Source organism: Equus quagga, chromosome 10 (genome assembly GCF_021613505.1).
Source record: "Equus quagga isolate Etosha38 chromosome 10, UCLA_HA_Equagga_1.0, whole genome shotgun sequence".
NCBI classification, from domain to species: domain Eukaryota; kingdom Metazoa; phylum Chordata; class Mammalia; order Perissodactyla; family Equidae; genus Equus; species Equus quagga.
In genome coordinates, this window is record NC_060276.1 from 29,491,077 (window position 1) to 29,508,858 (window position 17,782).

The 17,782-nt window shown below is 37.0% G+C and overlaps 1 protein-coding gene across 3 annotated transcripts in view; it reads left to right on the forward strand.

Annotated features, from left to right (window-relative positions):
* KLHL13 (kelch like family member 13) overlaps positions 1–17,782 on the forward strand; it is a 183,894-nt gene that overhangs the window by 109,867 nt on the left and 56,245 nt on the right. The window contains exon 3 of one of the 3 annotated variants that reach the window (XM_046672638.1): positions 7,032–7,097. The exons of 1 other annotated variant lie outside the window; for it this stretch is intronic. In XM_046672638.1, coding sequence (XP_046528594.1) covers positions 7,032–7,097 — 66 coding nt within the window. Of the gene's footprint in view, positions 1–7,031; positions 7,098–17,109; positions 17,344–17,782 lie in introns of those variants that run through there. One more of the 3 variants, XM_046672639.1, reaches the window with a different exon arrangement.

Here is a 17,782-nt window from a genome sequence, read left to right on the forward strand (position 1 = left end):
GTTTCACCAAAATTCCCTCCTATAATTGAGTTCGTGTGTGACAGGCACTGAGTTAGGTATAATTAAAATATAAGGAAGACCCAACCACAGCTCTCAGGAGTTTATAGTCTAGTAGAAACAGTTATAATCCAAGGAGAGAGAAGATATAATATTCAAAGTGCCATGGGAATTTAGAAAACCTAGCACCGGATTCCACTCCGGGATGTGAAGCCACTGAGGCATGAGAGAGTGATGAGGATCAAGGCTGCCCCAGGGAGAGAAGCCCAAGGCGTCCTGCCCTACATACCGATCTATATCATCCTCCGGGAAGCATAGGACGTCCTGACCTGATCTGATCTGATTCTTATCCAAAGTTATAGGACCACCCAATAACCGGACCCCACCTGCACTGATACCATTTTAACGATTTTTTTCATGATCTTTCCTTTGTCTTGTAAGGAAATTACTCACATACCTATGCCTTATAAATTTAGCTCTAACCCTCAACACATTGCAGCTCTTCCTGCCCATGGGTCTTGTCCCCATGCTGCAGCTCTTCACTGCCCATGGGTCCTGTCCCCATGCTGCAGCTCTTTACTGCCCATGGATCCTGTGCCCATGCTTGCAGCTCTTCACTGCCTGTGGGTCCTGTCCGCATACTACTCCATGCTATTCTCTGAATAAAGGAGCACTACTGCCAGACCTTAAGAGTCCAAGAAATCTTTCTTTCGACTCCTCAGCTTGCTGAGCCTGCATCAAGAGTATGGGATGTTTGAAGTCTATGCCAAGAAATTGGTAAATGCGGGCTAAAAGGGAGCTCTGAATTGGCATTGTGAAGGTATTTGTGGCATAGGTATAGGTTGATCATTCTGCAGCTTTAGTCATATAGCATCCTATACCTTCTATGACCTATTCCTCTCTTCCTCTGGAGTCATATTTGTATTTTTTCGCTGAAATAAATATTAACACAATACAGAATTGACTAATGAACACCGAGTTAGGTGTCAGCGGACCTAGATTCTTGTTTTCCAGTTCTCTCAGCAGCTGTGTCACTTGAGCCAAGTCATTTAATAACTCTGTTTCTTCACTAGTAAAATGGGAATATTAACATCTGCATTGCCGACCTCAGGGTCGGGGTGAAAATGAAAATGAGACTCTTAAAAATTAAAAGGTATAATAAACTTTTTTACTTGGAATTCTGCTGGCTGCTATCGCCTGACATTTAAAACAAGTAAAATACTTCGTGGAGTATCTGGATAGGAAAATTAGGTTGAAAAGTAATTGACAAATAGAAATATTCTTACTTCCTCATTAGCTCCATATGTCTGCCCTTATGTCTGTGGAATGTCATTTAGCTTATTTCTAAGTTTCCAAACTAACATGATAGAGTTTCCTTCTTCCCAATGGTTTATCATGTATATCTTAGCCCCTTTCATATTCTCATTATAACTGTTAAATAGTAATGGATTTAAGACTTAGATTAGTAAAATCTCAGTTGGTATATTTCATAGTCAGTCTTGAATGATTGATATCTGTTATTTAGTTTGAATTACTACCCTCAATCATTTATGTTACTGTATAGTGGTATGATCTGAGTTTTGTTACATTTTAGGGATACATGAGAGTTATGATTCATTCAGGTAGGAATGGGAGGTTATGAAACTGTGGCCTTCTTCTTCCTTTGCCATTTTTCCTAATCCAGTGACGTTACAGGTGAGTTATTAGTAGTAGGAAAAGGCACTTCCATTCATTTTCTTCCCTTTGACCCCATCTTTCCCATTAGATTGACTGGTAATGCTACTGGAATCTCACCTGAAATATGAACTTCTGGGCTCTAGGAATACGAGCAATTGCTCCCCATGTAAATACCTCTGAGCAAGCCTTCTTTAGATCAATGGTTCTCAAAATCTGTCATCCAAGGATGTTTCAGCACCACAGAAAACTCAGTCGACCACTTAACACATCCTTTCTGAGCCACCTTAGATGCACCACAAGAAAGGAGAAGAGTACTGCTATGCATGAGATAACAGGATGATGCTAATTTTTTCGATGGAATGTAAGTGAATTATTTATACTAGACTAAGATAGACCCTGTCGTCAAAATCACTAATAATATAAGAGTCTTACTGCGGACTACCAGAAGCTAGTTATTCCTCTCTTTTCTACTTGTACAACTTCTAGATGAACTTGTTCATGTGAATTTGGATGAAATACCTATTCTAGTTCAAAGTATAATATAAAATGATTGTTGCTTTCTTTCTGCCAGGCCTGAGGGAAATACTCTGGCAATTGTTCTGTTTTCCACACAACTAAATGAGGAAATGGTCTGGCTTATTTTTTCTTCATTTTAAAATCTATGGTACCATTGATACATAGTTTAAAAACATTCTTCCGAAGACCCAGTGGATTAAATCATTTTTATGTCCCCTACGTACTGCCCTCTTTTGAAGATTTCTTGAAAAAAGTGTGGTGCATGTCCAAAATCACATTCTCCATTTTTTTCTGTATTTGAATTTTTTCCTTACAAGTTAGCAAAAGGAAAGTGGTCAACTTTTGCACTCAATAAACAAGAAGCAAGGTGTAGACAGCTTTTATCTGGGCCATTTTTAAACCATTGAGAGAATAAATTCAAGTATTAACTGCTTTTTGAAATTATTGGCAGAATCCTATTAACCCACTTTAACGTAAAGTGATTGAATAAGATGAAAAGATTTTTTTTTGTCCACATAAAAGAAAGCACCATGCTTTTTGCATCATTGCATAAATCTAAGAGATTATGCATACAGAAAAAGGATGAGACAAAGCTGAATGCTAAATGCCAGCATCAATGAAAGCTTGTCTGAGTGTTTGACACTGAGCATAATGGGGTGTGGTTCCACAGGGAGAGAACACTAAATATTTACACCCCTGGACATGTTTCTCCAGGAAAGCTTCTTGTCCTAGATTAATCTCCCAGCTAACACTATTATCTCTTTTTTAACACACCCCCTTCTTACACTTGGATTTTCTCCCTTAATACCACATGAGATTCTAAACCTTCTGGTTCCAATTCCCTATCCTCATTCTCTCATCTCTTTCTGTGGGCTTCACAAATTCTTTTTCTTTCTTGTATGGACCTTCCGGTGAATTCTCTTGATTCACTCAAGTGGTAAAACACAGTCACAGTTCCCCCTCTCTTATGGCTCTTTTTTCCCAAAGATCACTGCTCCGTCATTCAGCTATTCTATTAGTCTCCCTTTCTCATCAATACTCTGGAAGTTTTGAAACAGAGCTGTGATGTATACAACCAGGAATGTTGCATAGTAATGCAGAATTGCTGCTCAATACGGATCTAGTTCTCCTCACAATTTTTGTCCTTTCCTTTTCACACTTGAGAGTGGTGAAGGAAGTTACTGAGATTAGTGTGTATGTGAAGTCTGGGGAGGTGTGCTTCCTTTGGCCACTTACTCTCAGGCTCTGACTTTTGCCTTAGTGTCGTCTCCTCACCATCTTACTTCACTTTACAGGCAGAGGGTCAAAAAGGTTTCTTGAACATTGTGTGCTAAACTTTAGGAAGAACGCATGGTCTGTATAGTGGAGGAGCATTTATGAACTGTAGACTCAAGTTACCATGGAAAACATCACAGAAAAGAATGGAATTTGAGCTGTATCTAGAAGGGTGAGTTGAGTTCAGAAAAGTGAAGAGGGGAAGAGAGTTCATGCGGAGGACCTCTGGAGCAAAGGAGAGAAAGAACAAAGCAAGCTTGTGAGATATAGAATGGGAAGTTGTTGTTGCAGATACTAGACAGTGAATTGAAAGGGTAGGTTGGCCAGCTTGTAGTGAGTTCTTAGTGCTGGGCATTGTTGCTTGATTAATTCCTTCAGTGATCCACTCATTCAGCAAATGACTTTTCATAGCTCATAGGATAAAATCCAGACCTCTTCAGTGGCACGTAAGGTCTTCTGTGATGTGGTTTCTGGATACCTTGAAATCCACTCCCATCAACACTGTGTACCCTAAACTCCTTCCAGTCATATTGAAGGCTTTCCCCATCCTCCCAAAATGTTGTACTCCCCCAAATCTCTGTGTGTCTGAACAGACTATTTCTTCTAGAGTCCACCTGGTGAATGTCTCATTCTTTAGCTTCAGTTGCAGAACTATGTTCATTGTTCCTCTGCTGTTGTAGAATCCTGGGCATATATGTACTACCAAAGCTTCTGCACTGTATTTTGTGCTGTCAGAGTATGTGCCTGGTTCCCTCACTCACCTAGGGATTGTGTCCTATTCGCCTTTACATTCATGTCACCCAGCAGAGTACCTACCTACCACATAGCAAATTCTTAACAAATATGTGTTGAATAAAATATTTATTCAACACGATTTATATCGTCTATGTTTGTATTTTGAGAGTCATCTGGAAGCAATGTAATTGATAGATTGAAGATTGGAGATGCAGAGCGACCAGTTATATGTTTTTTTTTTTGTTTTTTGGGGTTTTTTTGAGGAAGACTGGCCCTGAGCTAACGTCTGTGCCCATCTTCCTCTGCTTTATATGTGGGATGCCTGCCACAGCATGAGTTGGTAAGTGGTGTGTAGGTCTGTGCCCGGGATCCGAACCAGTGAACCCAGGGCTGCTGAAGTGGAATGTGGGAACTTAACAGCTATGCCACTGGGCTGGCCCCCAGTTATATGTAATTTTTGAAGTAGCTCATTTGTTAAAAAGACAAACAACCAACCAAACAGTAGGGGGTAGCGTCCTGGAAAATTGATAATGAATGAAGGACAGGACTTACTGACTGACTACCAGGGGCACGAGAGAGGGAAGAGTTAAAGATAATAAATATATATGGTGATGTGACAATTAACAGGACAGTGGCCCTGGAAAAAATAAAGTTACTTTCAGGTAAGCATGGTCTTTTTGAAGTCAGATCTCCTAAGTGTTAGTATTTGCGTCACCCCACCTCTGCTCTGAAGATGAACACTTTGTTCTTGTTCACTTTCCTGGAACTAAGCTCAGGATTCATGTGGTTCTGATCTTCATATCTGATCAGGAGTTAAGATATGAAATATAAATAGTTCAACCACGCTGACCACAATTTCCTATGAAAGGGAGGTGTGCAGTGCATAGGTTTTTGAATAGATAAACCTTGTTTCTGCTTTTGGGAACTATACTGAAGTGTTATACCAGCCAGAGGCACTGGGGTGCGCTACTATGTAGCAGAGCCTAGCTGTGCATCACAGCTCTCAACTTTAAAACTCCAGAGAATTTGATGAGAGAGGAATCCACAAGAACATGACAAATGATGAGAGTTCAAACCTTAAGAGAAAAATGGGCTTATTGGTAAGAGACCTTTCTTTTCCTTTATTTACTGCTGTTACTTATTCATTAACATAGCAAGCCTGTTGTTTTCATATGTGGCTGTGAAGCGGTGTACAAAAACCAATTTTATATGTATTGTAGAATTCAGGAGACATATTGGTAACCATGCAAAAATCATAGGAAGCATGTATAAGCCTGATTTAAAAAAAAAACACTAGGTAAATTTTACTTTATTTCAGACTGTGGTGTAGATTTATTTAGATAGCTTAAATGTAATATAGGTTTAGAAATATATATATTTTTTAAAAGTTAAAATAAATAGTGACTTGTGTAGAGATACATAATTTCACTCAGTTACCAGAAGGTGGCACACCAGATTCTTCTTAAATACACAAAGGAAAGGAATACTATTAATAGGAATATAAAATAAGCTGTATTTAAAGATACTTTAATGTATTTTTCAACAAAAAATAATATAATTATTATTTGCTTGGTGAGGCTTAGGGCTAAAACATAACAAATATGAATTTAACCCATTGTAGCTTTTTATGATTCAAAAATAATAATTTTTATGTGTATAGCATTTTAAAAGTAGGCTTCAAAATAGTATTGCCATTAAGGAGATGCTGTTTTGAATCTGTCATTCTAAAATAGAAATAAAATACTAACTCTCTTTTGTATAAGAAGTCATTAGATTTAGCATAACATTTTGTATAAGGTCTCTGCCAAGGTCTTTCTAAAGATACTATTAGACTCTGACTTTGATTTAGTTGTGACTTTAATAATGCAATAGTGCTTGTGAAATGAGCCAGCAAGAAGCCCAAACTGTTTATTTTGAAGGAAAAGTTAGATAAGGTTAGTACTTAGTAACGTTTGCTTTCTATAAGCTAATAAAAACATAAAAGAAATAAATGTCAATAAATTAAATTTTGTGTTAGAGCTCCTCAGACACCTGCCAGCATCCTTTAATTTTTTGCGAGTTGACTGTTGACAGCATATACTGCAGTGCCTCTGTAGTAGTCTCTATTTTTAAAACTGCATTCCTGAGGCAGCACCAGGAGCATGTCTGTTCATGTTGCCTTTTGTATTAGCCCAAAGGAGTTAGATGTATGACAGAACTTCACAAAACAAAATCTTCTGGTGAGGAGACAGTACATCTATTTATATGTTTTTATTAATTACAAGCAGTATGAAAATAAGAAAATTGGTAGTAAATGAACCCAGAAGAACATTAGCCATCTGTTCTCTGAAAGCTTGTAATGTGTGTTATTTGCTTTCAGGTTTTTATGGCAAAACAGTATATCAGCAAAGAATTGAACTTTAGGCTTGCAAAGCTAGAAAATGACAAAGCATTCCAAGGCCACGTATATATTTACTGGAAAAGTGTTTCCTTGTGTCCAAATTTGGCTAGTTTAGTCTTTTAGATCAGCTGCCAATAATGTTGTATTTAATGTCAGTCTTTATTCCAGAATTTCTGAAACATTAAGAGAGCTTCTAAAAACAAATAGAATCTTATGGCTTTCTAGTTAAGGTTTTTTTAAAGTTAATTTACACATTTGAAAATTGTTCTGTGTGGAAAAAAAATAATAAAAAATTTAAAAAAATTGTTCTGTGTGGTCTTAAGTGTTCAGGATTTATAAATATGGTTTGTTAATTTACAGCTAAAATATTTGCAGAGACTGCTTTGAAGAATTTGAACTGAATGCAGTAAAGTCACAATTAACCACATTTTTTTTTGCACTCCACTTTCAGGAGACGGAGGCAATTGTCTTTAAAACAAGCCGATTCCAAGGATATATTCAAAAAACCAACTTCAGGGTATGTCCAAGGGTCTGCATTCTCCTCTGATTTTTTTGTCAATGACAATTTATTTTCATAAAAAAGACCCTGAGATGCTAGAAGACATTCAGTCATCAAGGAAACTTTCAGTAACGTCTAGGGTACTGTGTTTCTTAAGACAAAAAAATGATAAATTCTAACATTAATAAAACAGCACATGTCATTGTGTTGTGCTTTATATTTTCCAGTGTGCTTTCACAAACACAAGTTCAGGTGGTTTTTATAACATTGCTGTGAGTCTGGCAAGGAAAGTGACACCTTCCCTATTTGACAGATGAGGGTAGATAACACCAGAGGTCACAAAGTAGTTAGTGGCAGAGCTGCAGTCAGACCACAGGTGCCTAGCTCTGTCCTCTTCTGCATCCTTCCTCATTGAAAAAGTTCAAAACAAATTTTTCACTTTGCTCTGTATTGCACAATCAATATAATTTATAACACCTTTGTTTCCTAATTGCTGTACTTCGTGATTTCCCGCTTTGCATGTGTCTCTTGATCTGCCTCTGTGCCTATCTCTCAGCCAGCCGGAGACCTTGCTTCCAGACTCTCCCAGACCTGGAAGGATCTGGAGTGTGGGAGGGCAAGATAATGGCCATGGACAGTGCAGATTGACAACTAGTGGTGAGCAGCCAGTGTTGATATGCTGAGGAAGGCCAGGAGCTGGGAGAGAAAACAGAATCTCACTATGGCTGGGGTTATCAACCTTGACTTTAAAGTAGCATTTCTCCAAGTTTAGTAGACTAGGCGTGAAAATCACCTGGAGTACTTGTTTAAAATACGGAGTACTGGGCCCCACCTCTAGACTTCTACTTTTTAAATATTCACCCCAGATGATTCTTGTGTATACTAAAGTTTGACAGCATCTGTCTTGAGGTATTGGACTTTTCTCTTGGTATATGTATTGGAGAGTAAAGAAAAGTGCCATTTTCCTTTCAGTAGCATCCATGATCTATGTCAAAGCATATGGGGGCGGGAGTCGGGCAAGGGTGAGGAATGACAGCTATTGCACACATTGCTGTATCTCCATCTGAAGCATATCGGTGCATTATGGTGACTATGCGGTATTTTAAAAAGGCTTGTGTTCATTTTAGACTTGAAGAAACTAAAGGGCAGAAAGATTGCCGCCAAAAGGTGAAAAATAAGTGAGTTTTGATATTTTAAGAGTTAACCTACCCTAGTTGTTTCAAATTTAAGTTAATTTTTAAAAACTGGCTAGAAAACCAGGGTTCTGGATAGTTAAGACTTTGCTGTAGCAATATATTTATGCTTACTCATGTTTCATATGTGAACATGCAGTCTGCCTGATGAGATTGTAAGGGATTTGTGGCCAGGGAATATGTGTTCTTTTGTATACTAGTAGCATCCAGCAAAGCCATCGGTTCTCAGTACTTTTTGATGATTGAACTAATTCAGCATGCACATCTTCTCTACAGGTTTTGGGCTGGGCAGATTGAGTTGATTGATTTTGGAATTTGTGAAATTCAAGGAGTCTATCTTACACTGTCAGTAATGGCTAATATACTAAGGAGGCCTCAGTTTAAACAAATGCATTTTAGTCGGCAAATGCGAAAACAAGGTCCTAATTGATCAACTTGCTAATATGCTTGTTCCGTGTTTAGACTGTCAGTTTAAGCTCGATCTTGCAGCCTCTTTGCCCTTTTTGGAATACAAGTTGTTCTGTTCTTTACAAATCTGAATCTCAAGGATTGGTAATTCTGGAAGTCCCTAAACATATTTGTTTTCATTTATGGACTGAACAGTATCATAGGAATTTAAACAAAATGGCCAGACTGTGTAGTGGAAGAGTCATAAAAATGTTCAACAGTGTCTCTGACGTAGATCAAGCTGAGTCAGGAATTAATGAATAAATATATGCTAGCTAAAGGGAAGATATATTTTACTCAAGTGTCAGCTTCAGAATTCCATGAGAAATAGCTGATTATTTAAAACATATATTTGATTTTGAAGACATGAAGTGGTTCTGAACTCACTAGTTGAAGTAGACAGACTTAGAAAGGCAGTCAGGAAATTCCAATTTAAATTGCATCTAGCTAAAACCTAGGCTTAACCTAGAAGGTGAATTCTGTTTTTTCTTCTCTCACATCAAAATTGCATTTACTTTAGTTAGTAATAGGACATGAGATAACGAAAAGAAAGGATTTTCCCTCGTTGGACGACCATTGGAGCCACGTAATGAAGTTACACATAACTCTAGAACAATGCTTTGGTTAGTTTGTAACACATGAACACTTTTTAAAGCATGAGTTGGTGTCTTACATCATAGGATTTTCGCTGAATTGCTAAATATGTTTTTCAGACATAGCATTTTAAATTGCACACTTTTTGGCCAGCTTCTAGAATTTAGACTTACCACCATAGATTTGGCATCTTTCGGTATAACTGTTTCTATACCCCCCGTTTTAGAAAAAAATCTTTAGAACTTAAAATCACCAAAGAGAAGAATTCTCAGTCAGAAAATGAGAAGGATCTTAAAATAGTCTTGAAAATAGAGGTGTATTGAACTGGTTGCTGAGTCTCTTGGATACCACCATAGTCGGCAAATACAGCGACTATAAAGTACACCTTTCAGAAAACTGTTGCGCCATGTGTTATGGCAGCGGGTCACAAGCTTCAAGTTGGAAGTTGAGTTATTTTTGGAGTTTGATATAGTTTCACTCATTATATGGTTAAACCCTTTTATTTTTAGTCAACAATAGTTTCTATGGATAAATGTATAGGAAATTTAAAGTTTTGATGATTAGGCCTGGGAAATGGTAAAAACAAAATTAAAGCAAGTGAACATAAAAAGGGTCCTTTTTCATGGAAAACTTAAGTAGTGTTATGTTAATCTTAATGAGTCATTAGGATTAGCTTTTCATGAAAGTGTTTGGTTCTGGTTAGCAAAACATCATTGTGATTATAAGTATTTGTGACCAAGACTTATAGATCCTCGGGGAGGAAGAGATGGGCCAACTAGGTAATCTTCTAGATCTCATTTTTGGCTCTTAACATTTATGGTGCACATGTGAATGTTATACATAATAACTCTTTGGGTAAAAAGATATAAATAGAATTTTTTCGAGATTGTAGCATTATTTCATTTATTTTAATTGGAATGTTGAGGAATATGTCAATATATTATTCCAAAAGTCATTCAGTAACTCAGATTTTTATGAAAGTATAGGTATTTCTGAAAGAATGTAGAATACAGCAAATGTTGACTTTCTTTAACTGGCTAGCCTTTTGAAATTGCATATGTGATGTGCTCGTTATTGAAAAGCTTTTCAACCATCATAGATAGACAATATTAGAGATTGTTTCTTCTTATTAAAATAGTTCAGGATTTACAGAAATTAGGATTGTAATATTGCTTATTGCATTGTCTTCATGCAACTTTTATAGTTTTGCTTTTATATTTGATACCACCAAAATTAAAACAAAGTAGTGAAACTATTTGAAAAGCTTTATATGAATGTATTTTTTTATCAGTAGAGCCATATTCCTAATTTTTCTTTCAGTAACACTGTACATTTTAAATGGCTTTTTATTTTGATAAATTTGCAGTTGCAATGTACAAAAACATCAGAAAATCTAACAATTGTTGGTTATTTTATTTACCCAAGGTAATTTAAGCTGATACTTAGGAATTTGCTGAGAGATGACTAAACAGATAAATTTATCATTATTTAAGGTTAGAGCAGAGATTTTTCACTAGAGCAAACATCTTCACTATTAGTGATGCATTTATTTTATTTAACAAAGCATGTATCCTGGGTGATTTTCTTCAACATATACTTATTTTTAACAAGATAATATGTATATTCGATTTTTTTCATTTTAAGGACTTTATAGCCTAAAATTATCAAATTAACAGATGAATATTCCTTTTATCTGAACTCTACTTTTAGTAATAGCAGAATAAATAACAGCATTTAAAAACCTTCCAGGATATATGCTGGCTTCAATACACTTCCTATTTAATCACCCCTCTGCTTATGCATTTCTATTTCAATTTACTCAACTAATACTTATTGAATGCTTTCCGTCGTGCTGGGATAGTGCTCGATTAGGAAGATGCAAAGATTCAGGAATTCCTTCTGGGAGGAAGAGCAGGAATTTGGGGAGGACGTCTCAGGCAGAAGAAGTTGCAGGGCTGGAGCGAGGGTCTGGTGACTGCATGGCCTCTTATTGGAGCACTGGATACATTATCCCACTTTGATGATGATCAGCTGTCTCTCTAAATTGCTTCTTTCAAATAATTTTAAAACGGTAATTGAAAAGCAAGTATGCAAGTAGCATATATTTAAAAATCATTGATTTCCACCACCTCTGCTCCCAACACACACAAACACTTTGGTTTGGAGTCTAAGGCATTTTTTAATAGATGAGAATACTTAAGAATTAGTTTAGTTTATGCATGTCACCTGTATAAAGACTTACTTGGGCATATGGATTTTGGAATCATATATGAAAGAAACACTCAAGGATAGACCAAAAAAAAAAAATCCATAAAGAATATGGATACTACAGAAAACAAAAGGAAGAAGGAAGGGCAAGAACTTCTGAATTTCCCCTTCATTGCTAATCCTTTGTTCAGCTGTAGGGAGAGAGTAAGGGTAGTCAAAATCTGTGGGTCATTGAGTCTCCAAAAACTCTACCTTTCTTATTATTTGCTCAGTCCCTCTGTAGTTTTGCCCTCTTATCCCAACTCCTACCTTAGTCTCGTAATCTCATTCACCTGACCCCCAATTTTAAAAGGTGCCACATAAGTATCAGGAAGTACTACCATTCTGGTTTTCCATTCTCCTTGCAGCCAGCCATTACCTTCCTTGCCCTTACTCTTCTCTCCTTTGGTTCCCTTACCTGTTGTTTCCTGTCTCATTAGCATACCAGCTCCTCTTATTGCTGTTCTCTGACTACTCCTCCCAAAAAAACCCCCACAAAACTTAGTACCCTTCTTTTCCTTTGGAAATGTTAAAGATAGGAAGAGGACTTGCCATCACATTACTTATGCCATTATGGCAGAAGGAATTCTTTGTCCATATACTGATACGTGTGCATGAGTATGTGCCTGCACAACAATTGCGTTTTTCTACATGTTTGTGTTGTGAAGGAGATAGATACTATGTTAATGCAAGGCATAGTGATAGTTACAATAGTCTGTATAACCCCTTCCTGGGACTGCAAAGATCCACACGGTTCTTTTAAGGAAATTGACATGTGAGAAGTTGTTTTCTATGAAAGATGAAATGATGACTTTCCAACGTAGTTGTCTTTGAGAAATATCTGGGATTCTCCATTTTGATTTTAGCAAGGCAACATCTCTGAGTATCTAGTAAGAAATTTTTAACGTATTTGATATTCAGTTTCCTGAAACAAATAAAGGAGATACACACACATACACACAAGTATATATAGTCACTCATGTGAACAGTTGTATTTCCTGTAATAAGGAGTCCTGAATGTATTAAGAATTTTGTCCAGAAATGAATGTTTTGTGTGCTTTAAAGTGTTTCACAGTCCTCATGGTTGCCATCCAAGTCCTTTTACTGATTGGTAGAACATGAACAGAGCACACAAGTTGGCATGATCTACAGTCTTGTCCGAGTAACACGAATAATGTGGATAGCCCGGATTAGTCTGAAGAGGCATTCTCAGGACTGAAGAGATCCCAGTGTCTGCCCACACAAACTGTGGTTAATGCTATTAGTCTTTAGTTGTAGCTACCACAGGATTAACCAAAACTTGCAGGAAAAAGGTAGGTCAGTTCTTATGGTATATCAGGTGAAGCTGGAGAGAGAGGTCACATACGCTAAATTCATACGGAAGGTGGTGGGATGGGAGGCAAACTGTAGCAGTCACTGAGTTAAACTTTCCCGTAAAATTGTTTAGAAACATTTACATCAAGAAAAAATTAGACTCTTAGCTGTCTATTTCACTTTTCTCCCCTACTATGACTGGCTTAATTTTACTTACCTTTTTCTCCCTGATCATTCTTAAATACCTTCTGGAATTAAAACTGGGGGAATAGTCTTCCTGCACACTTTTGTATTTTTGGTGTTTCTCTCCCACTTCTATCTTTGAGTGTGTATTTAATTGGAGGAGTAAATAGCTCTCTGCAGTTCTTGTTTCTTTAGAATACATTGAGACATCTATAGACTGTGGTTCACTTCATGTCATAGAAACACATGTCTTAGGGAATGGTTTCATCGAGAAGGAGGGCAGTAGGGATTCCAGAGCAGGAAAGCCCGGACTGGGAGATGGAGACCTGGTTTCTAGTTACACTCCTGCTGCCAGCCAGCAGTGGGACTTTCGGCACGGTCACTTCTCTGGGCTTTGGTTTTTTTAATCTATACACTGAGGGTACTGAGCAAGATGATTTGTAAGAGTTCTACAAGTTATAAAAATCTTCTCTTTCTACATTGGGAGCCAGGGAATTCTGTTCTATAAGGTTTGACCAAAGAATGTCTCTTTTTTGTGGCCTGGGCCAAGTCCCAGCATTGTCCTTTATTTATTACATCTCTTAAATATGCATTTCACAGGTATTTTTAAGCGATTAATGTTCATAAAATGCTTTGAAGAGCTTTTGTGTATGTTGTCTTTCTATCCCGTTTTATGCAGTTGTCCATAATAGAAACCAAGTGTTGTGTAAATGAAATCAGTGTTTCCTATGATGTGAATGAGGGTTTTTGACATTTCCCAGTCTAAATATTAAAGTAGTGGGACACTGAGCTGCATAAAATTATATTTAAAATAATGTTTAATCATTTTCTTCCTTTCACTCAGTAGGTGAGAACATTTTTAGTTCCCGAATGTAATGGTAATTACACTCTGTAGTTGCACTGAAGTTGCCGTCAGGGTAGTAAAATCTGATTAATTTGGACTCTGCTAATGTGTAATTGGGGTGATTTTACCTGGCTGAAGTTTATTTCTAAACGATGTATGAGGAATGGTGTTGTTAAGCAAATAAATATTGTAAAGTATATTTCATGGACTATATTTCTACTTAAAGGAATTACTTTTAAACCCTTTGGCGTATTAGTTGTTTGCTCACAAGAGATAATTACAAATGACTCCTAGCAATTTATTAAAGCAAAAGAACAAAATATAAATAAATGTCCATCATCAGATATAATGCTTTTAGGGTTTTTGGGTCTTTAAGAGTGCTGGGGGTGGGGTGGGGGAAAGCAGTCTTATTTTCTTTTCACTTTGAATAAATATTACAATTTTTGGAGCTCCACAAAAACAGGCTGTAAACATTAAGTCTAAGAAAAATCTAGACTGAAAATTGACATAGATGATTTGGTGGTATTAGTTGATTTCTTTGGAGCCTAATGAGATAAAACAAATAATATGTTGGGTTTTTATTCAGTTGATTGTTCATAGAAGAATAATAACTTGAGAACCTTTGCAATAAAGTGATCTTCACCTGTTTGTGGGGGTTACCCTCTTGGAAATTTGGAAAACTCTACATTCGTCCTATGTCCCACTCATAAATGTTGGGTAGTCTTTATAGATAAACTGCTTGAAACACTTCACCACCATGTTTTTACATAGGTTTGGGGGTCTTTGTTCTCAGAATGAGAAGTTAATTTGTAATTACTGCTTTGTAATATTTTCATAAGCTGCAAAGTGGTTGAATTTCCTTTCTAAAACATCATCTCCTTCTACATATAGCTAATTTGTAGCCATTTATGTTTCATATTTTTAAATATTTGGGAATGCTTCACATTTTTGGAATGAAACATTCCAAACTTGCTTGTTGAGTGTGTGTCTGTGTGTATTTTTCCTTCTTGGGGTTTCCAACAAGTTGCCACTGCTGATTGTACCTGGGACCTTTTTGCTCTATAACTATTAAGAATTATTACTCAAAGCCTTCTAATGTAAAATAATTGACTATGGTTTATTTGTATTAGTGTGCTTCTTTCTTTAACCTTTTAAATATATTTTGGCCACTAAGGTATTGATAAATACTCCTTTCTCCAATTTCTTTGAAGATTTTTATGAGACAGTTTTGTGTGTAGCTACTAAAAAGAGTTAGAAATATAATTTAACCCTTTAAGTTGCTTGACTGTGTTTTGGGGCAGTATTTGTGTATGATAGATTGAATAAAAATTATTTATGAGGTAGTGATGGCTGACATCTATTTAGCATTTAATAAAGTTTATGCCTTACTGGTCAATGTTTCAAAATAAGCTTTCTCTCTCCGTATATGTATGTTTGTGTGTATGTATATACCGTATATACATATGTGTTTGGGTTTCAGAATATTGATGTGTATCTTAAAGGAAGGTACTCATGATTACCTTAACTGATTTCGCAGTGTATTTCTAGTACATTAGCTTATATATTTTGGAATTTTTGAAAGTAGTTTCTTTCTATAGAAACATTTACCTATGCTTTTTGAATACAAATGAGAACGACTCTTAAGGGACTAAATCTCAATCTTTTTAAAACTAGGAATAATTCAGAAAGAGTATATAAAAGTCAACTACTTAAGTTGGAAGCACAAGTTTATTGTTTGGATAAAAACTTGAAAGTCAATGTGAGCTCTTGGTCATTGCAGTGAGATTTGAAAAAAGTAGTGGCTTTCATGTCAATGGCGGTCTGCCTTTCCTAAGCTTGCATTGACAGAGATGGACAATTCTGTTTTTAGGTAGAAGTGGAAGGGTACTATGAAGGTAGATATTTGGTGATGATGGCTTGCCTGCATCAGAAGTAAAATTCTTCAGCCTGTAAATAAAGAGTTCAGCATGATTCCGGTTTTATCCTATTTTTACCTCTTAGAATTGTGTAGAAAATTTGTGAGTTTGGCGCTTTAAACAGAAACTTAAAATACCCAGTCACTTTCTGGGCACTTACGATGCTATTTTCTGGCAGTATTTTAAAACAATATAGATGAAACCTCTATTTGCCGTTGCTTTTATGAAATACCTCAAGCTGCCTTTGACAGCGGCTTTAATTTTTGAGCCTCCTTGTCAGTCACTAACCCCTGGAGGTTACCGGAGCCGCTGCTCAGCTTTGGAATGGTCCCTGCTGGACACCTGCTTGGCCAGCAGCATTGGTCTCTCCTCTAGGCAATTTGTGAGCTGTTTGGGGGCGGGGGAGCAGGGAGGGGGGAACGGGAGGGGAAAGGGGGAGAGAAGAAGGGGAGGGCAGCATTGAATTAGATTGTTGATAGCGTCCCTCCGAGGGCTGCTATTAAGAGCACGCCACTCTGTACTTCTCTGCTGCAGAAGACAGAGTGATATTCGTGTTACCACAGCGTGTTGTAAATGTATGAGATTTTGCTCATCCCAGCTTGGAAATAAGAATAGGGAAAGGAGAGCAACTTGAATCAGAAGCTGCTAGAAGAGCGTGCAGAGTTTTGCAGCAGTTTATATTTGTTCTTACATTTTGCCTTCTTCTAACTGGAAACCAGAGAGACTGGCATTTTTTAAACGGGCTTTTCCCATAATGGCATTCTTGTATTGTGTGGCCAGAGCTTGCACAGAAGGAAAACAGGCTGCCGAATTTAGTCACTGATCTCTATTAGCTGTGGCCTAAGGCTATGCTGAGGTTTATATCCCATTTGTATTGTTGCAGCTCAAAAGAAGAATGTTCAGAGGATGACAAGTGTATTCTGAGTAGGTATGTTGTTTCATTTTCATATGAAACCCATCTAATTTTTTTTCTGCTACTGTTGGTCAGAAATCAGGTTAATAGGTTCAGAATATAGTACAGTGCTGCAGTATCCCTGTTAAGGGAGAACAATGGTAATGCAAGCTTAAAATAATACCAAAAAAGCCAAAACCCTAGCCGCTTTTATTAAATAAAGCTGCATTGTGTGGTATGTATGCACAGTGCAGTCTTAAAAAAAATATACTGCAGTCAACGCTTTCCTAACGAGGTGGCACTATTGTTAGAACGATAGAATCATCATATTGCTTTAGGGGACAGGAGGATTTAAAGGAGGTACCTTGCAGCCCTATTTTACAGATTGGAAGCATCGGTTTCAGGGCACTGGCAGAATCGTTTGCTTGTTCTCCGCGGCAGCCACTGCTGTGTCAGTACAGTGTGGAATGGAAATCCTAGTTGGTAGTCTGTTATGGAAACGCTGTTTACTGTTATTGTAGTACCGTGGTGACAACATGCCATTGAAATGGAAAACGAGCTCTCCTGCTATCTGGAAATTCCCAGTTCCTGTGCTTAAAACATCCAGGTCAACTCCACTTTCTCCAGCATACATGTAAGTGAGAGAAAATAGGATATTAAAGTGGGATTTTCATTCATGAATCAACCTTGTGGCAAAAGGGGGAAAAAAAACTCCAAACAGCAACATCTAAAACCCCACAAGATTAAAAACCTCAAGCTTGCTTACATTTAAAGATATTGGCATGCCCACATTTTCGCATTGTTTTGTTTTCCTAGGAGTTTATGTTTATTTTCATTTAAAGTGTTTACTGGTAATCTGATTGCTAATATGAAAATCTAAAGGTATGCCTAAGGAATTGCATAAGGATAAACTTTAATCTTTTACGTTGGTTGGATTTTTTTGAACATTTGTGTATCTGAAATACTTAAGATGACTTCTTTTGTGTAACGGCACAAAAACTGCTGATGATTGATATTGTTGTTTTGTTAAATGTGGAAATGCTTTCTGTAATCTTTTGATTAATTTGAAACAT